The 4,376-nt window shown below is 62.0% G+C and overlaps 1 protein-coding gene across 2 annotated transcripts in view; it reads left to right on the forward strand.

Moving 5' to 3' along the window:
* Window positions 1-2,627: 2,627 nt before the first annotated feature.
* The window catches only part of YY1 (YY1 transcription factor), a 34,239-nt gene continuing 32,490 nt past the window's right edge, over window positions 2,628-4,376 (forward strand). For both annotated transcript variants that reach the window (XM_046646989.1, XM_046646991.1), the window contains exon 1: window positions 2,628-3,939. In XM_046646989.1, coding sequence (XP_046502945.1) covers window positions 2,766-3,939 — 1,174 coding nt within the window. In that variant the 5' untranslated portion in view covers window positions 2,628-2,765. The remainder of the gene's footprint in view (window positions 3,940-4,376) is intronic.

Genomic DNA, 4,376 nt, shown 5'->3' on the forward strand with positions numbered 1-4,376 from the left:
TTTTTTTTTGGGAGGAAGAGTAGCCCTGAGCTAACATTTGTGCCAATCTTCCTCTATTTTGTATGTGGGACACCGCCCAGCGTGGCTTAATGAGCAGTGTGTAGTCCACACCCAGAATGGAACCTGTGAACCCCGGGCACCGAAGCAGAGCATGGGGACTTAACCATTACGCCACCGGGCCAGCCCCAGGACACAGTCCTTGCAGGAAAGTTGTCAGCACATCTCCTCAGCCATTAGTGAGTTCTCACTTCTCAGATTCTAGAAAGCTCTGCACAACTCTTATAATTCTTCCAATATTCTACTTTTTCCTATAGTTGTTGACATTCATTTCTGCAGTAGACTGGAAGCTTTGTACAAAGTCGGAGCTTTTGAGACACTTGACACGATCAAGGACTATGACAGAATTCTGTCATTTCAACTTCATTTTGTTGATGAACCAAAAAGCAGCCATTTCACGTACACACAAAGCATTGAGCTGTAGATGGACACAACCACGGCCTTTGCCCTCGAAGCTCGAAGAGCAAAAGCACCCAAGCACCGGTGTAAGAGAAATACCAGTTTAATGGACATTAACCATTTGTCTTGTTGCCAAGACAAAAGGCCTCTAGAAAGTTCAGAGGGATGGCTCATTGGCCCAATTCGTTCTGCCAAAACAGAACAGAATAAAAGCAGTGAAATTATCCCCACTTTTAGACTTCCGTGGCTCTGAAACTACAACTTAACCTGTCCTTCTAAATTGGTTTTCACCTTTAGCAGCAAGTGCGAGCAGGCTGGAGCCAATACAGCACGGTGTCTTCGCGTGTCTAGTCATAAGATGCTCCAGGGCTGAAGAGCGGAAGACAAGAATATCTCCCACCGCAGAAAACTCCAGGACTATCTAACAGGTCACATGCTTGGGGGCAAGTTTTAAAAGCTATTCCTGGAGCAGGTGCTAGGACAGCACTGAGGAGCATGTCAGTGCTTTCCCACACCCGTCACCCTTACCCTGGCTTTAAACCCTCTCCAGCTTTCTGCACTTGACGGTGAACCCCTGCGGATCCATGACTCAGAAGCTAGGCTGCCTAACTGAGTACTTCCCCCACTTGTCTTGCATCTATGAGGAAGTATCAACTACTTTGCAAAGACATTTTCCCATCAATTACTAGAGAGTGGGGAAAGTGAAATTAATCAAGCCACATAAAAATTCTCCCACAACTGGTTTTCATTTGTGAAATATTTATGCAGAATTTATAAGCTATAAAGCCAGAAATGACTTATTTCAACAGCTTTGACGTTGCCAAACTGTGTGGGTGCAGCACTCCAAGGGGGAATTACTCAAGTTTTTAAAACTCAGAGTCAAAGCAAAAATGATCTAATTTTTCACTCCTTACACTAATATTCTCAAAAACCAAGTCCAATGCCATTTAGAAATAAGTAGGGACTAAATCAGACTTATGTCACTTTTTAGTCAGAATGCATAAACTTTACTATGTTCTCAAAAACACCAGTTGGATCTAAGATTAAAGTATCACAGTTCAGAATAATCAGGCTTCAACTGCAAGAATACTAACCCAGGACAGGAGTAAACGCTGAGAACACATACGTTCCAGAAACTTACACGGGCATTAAATTGGCTAAACAAGTACAACGGACACACCTTCCCATGTTTTCGGTTTTTCTTGATTTTCTTGAAAATCAGGAAATCTTTATTTCTATTGCTTTAAACCAACTGCCAGGTCGACCAAAGGGTGAACAACGGCAAAACCACTTGGCTGCACTATAGCTGGCTACTCAGGAAGGTTTAACTTGACGCCAATTCGTACCAAGAAAAATCTAGGCTCTCTTGCAGGTATAATGGAGAAGACGGCGGAAAAGCCGCAGAATTTTCAAGTAGGAGACAAACGCGAAGCCTGGTGGACACAAGGAGCAGCATCCACGAAAGGGAGACACGGGTGGAGATGGTGGTCAAGGGAGACAATGATTGGCGGGAGAAGGAAGAAAAGAAAGCTCAGAAGGCAATGTGGGATGAAAGGGCCGAGCTACACGACGAGCGGCCGGCACTGCACGTCTGAGACCTGCAGGGAAGCGGCACCCAACGGCTCCGTCGCAGGTTTCCGCGGGTCACAAAAAGATAACGGACATCCTCCCAACGGTGGACCGGGGGCTCCGCGCGCCGCTTCCGCCGGCCCCGCCCCCCGCGCGGCCCACCTGCGCTCGGCCCCGGGCCTGGCGCGGGGACCGGGTGCTCGCGGTGAGGTGCGGGGCCGCGGCCGCCATGTTTCTCCGCTGCCAGCCCGCCTTTGTTCGCCCGGCCCTCCTCACTCGCCCCGCCGCCAGCGCCCGCCCGCCACCAGGCGCCCAGAGCAAACGCCGCCCGACGCGAAGAAGGAGGCACAGGCGTTTCTCGTCAAAGCAGACTTTATTGGGCGCCCGGGCCGCCCCGTGCACGCCGCCCGCTCCCCCGCGCGGCCCCCGAGCCCCGACCCCGCGCGCGGCCAGCCCCGTCCTCGTCCGCAGGCGCCCTCCCCCGCGGCGCCGGGGCCCGCTCGGACCGCTCACCGGCTCCCGAGGCGGCGGCGGCTGCAGCGGTGACGCCCCGCTCCCGAGGGCGGCCCGGGGCGGCAGGGTCTGCTGCTGTTGCACCGCGGAGGGCGGGAGCCGTGCGACTCGCGGCGGCGGCGGCGCGCTGACGTCACGCGCCGCGGCCAGCCAGCGCGCGCGGGGGGCCGTCCCGTCGGCCCCAATCCGGGAGGAGCCCGGGCGAGTGGGCGGGGCCGCGGCGGCGAATGGGCCGATCGATTGGCGGAGGAGGAGGAGCGAGAGGGCGAGCGGGCGAGTGGGAGCGAGGCTGGGCGGGCCGAGGCGAGCGGAAGTCTCGCGAGGCCAAGCCCGAGCGGAGTGTGGCGGCGGCGGCGGCGGCGAGATCTGGGCTTGGGGTGAGGAGTTGGTATTTGTGTGGAAGGAGGCGGAGGCGCAGGAGGAAGGGGGAAGCGGAGCGCCGGCCCGGAGGGCGGGAGGAGGCGCGGCCCGAGCGGGCGGCCGAGGCGCGGCGAGGCGGGGCGCCGGGGCGAGCAGCGGCCGAGCGAGCGCGGGGCGCACCGAGGCGAGGAGGCGGGGAAGCCCGCCGCCGCCGCCGCCGCGCCCGCCCCTTCCCCCCGCCGCCCGCCCCCTCTCCCCCCGCCCGCCGCCTTCCTCCCTCTGCCTTCCTTCCCCACGGCCGGCCGCCTCCTCGCCCGCCCGCCCGCAGCCCCGGAGCCGAGGCCGCCGCGGCCGTGGCGGCGGAGCCCCCAGCCATGGCCTCGGGCGACACCCTCTACATCGCCACGGACGGCTCGGAGATGCCGGCCGAGATCGTGGAGCTGCACGAGATCGAGGTGGAGACCATCCCGGTGGAGACCATCGAGACCACGGTGGTGGGCGAGGAGGAGGAGGACGACGACGACGACGAGGACGGCGGCGGCGGCGACCACGGCGGCGGGGGCGGCCACGGGCACGCGGGCCACCACCACCACCACCACCACCACCACCCGCCCATGATCGCGCTGCAGCCGCTCGTCACCGACGACCCGACCCAGGTGCACCACCACCAGGAGGTGATCCTTGTGCAGACGCGCGAGGAGGTGGTGGGCGGCGACGACTCGGACGGGCTGCGCGCCGAGGACGGCTTCGAGGACCAGATCCTGATCCCGGTGCCCGCGCCGGCCGGCGGCGACGACGACTACATCGAGCAGACGCTGGTCACCGTGGCGGCGGCCGGCAAGAGCGGCGGCGGCGGCTCGTCGTCGTCGGGCGGCGGCCGCGTCAAGAAGGGCGGCGGCAAGAAGAGCGGCAAGAAGGGCTACCTCGGCGGCGGGGCCGGGGCGGCGGGCGGCGCGGACGCGGGCAACAAGAAGTGGGAGCAGAAGCAGGTGCAGATCAAGACCCTGGAGGGCGAGTTCTCGGTCACCATGTGGTCCTCAGGTGAGCGCCGGCGCGTGCCGGCCCCCGGGATGTTTTTGTTTTGAAGGGAAGCCATGTTTTATGTGTGTGATGGGCGCCGCCATCTTCTTCGCGGGGCAAGTATGGCGGCCCCAAAAGATGGCGGGCCGCGGCGGGGGCGGCGGGCGGCGGCGGCCGAAGATGGCGGCGGAGGCGCGGCGCCGCCCGCTAGGCCGCAATGGCGTAGTTTCCCCGGGCGGGGCGGCTGCGCGGTGGGCGGGGCGGGGCGCGCTCGGCCAACGGCCGCCAGCAGGCCCGTTGTCCGGCCCCCACCCCCAAGGCCAGCCCCCCCCTCCGGGCGGCTCCCCCCCAACCTCGCCCCAGGCCGGCTCCCCACGGGGCCGCGGCCGCGGGGCGGGCGTTGGCGGGGAGCGCAGCCCTCGCGCCCGGCCCGGCCGCCGCCGCCGTTCCCCCGCCGG

Source organism: Equus quagga, chromosome 20 (assembly GCF_021613505.1).
Source record: "Equus quagga isolate Etosha38 chromosome 20, UCLA_HA_Equagga_1.0, whole genome shotgun sequence".
Lineage (NCBI taxonomy): Eukaryota > Metazoa > Chordata > Mammalia > Perissodactyla > Equidae > Equus > Equus quagga.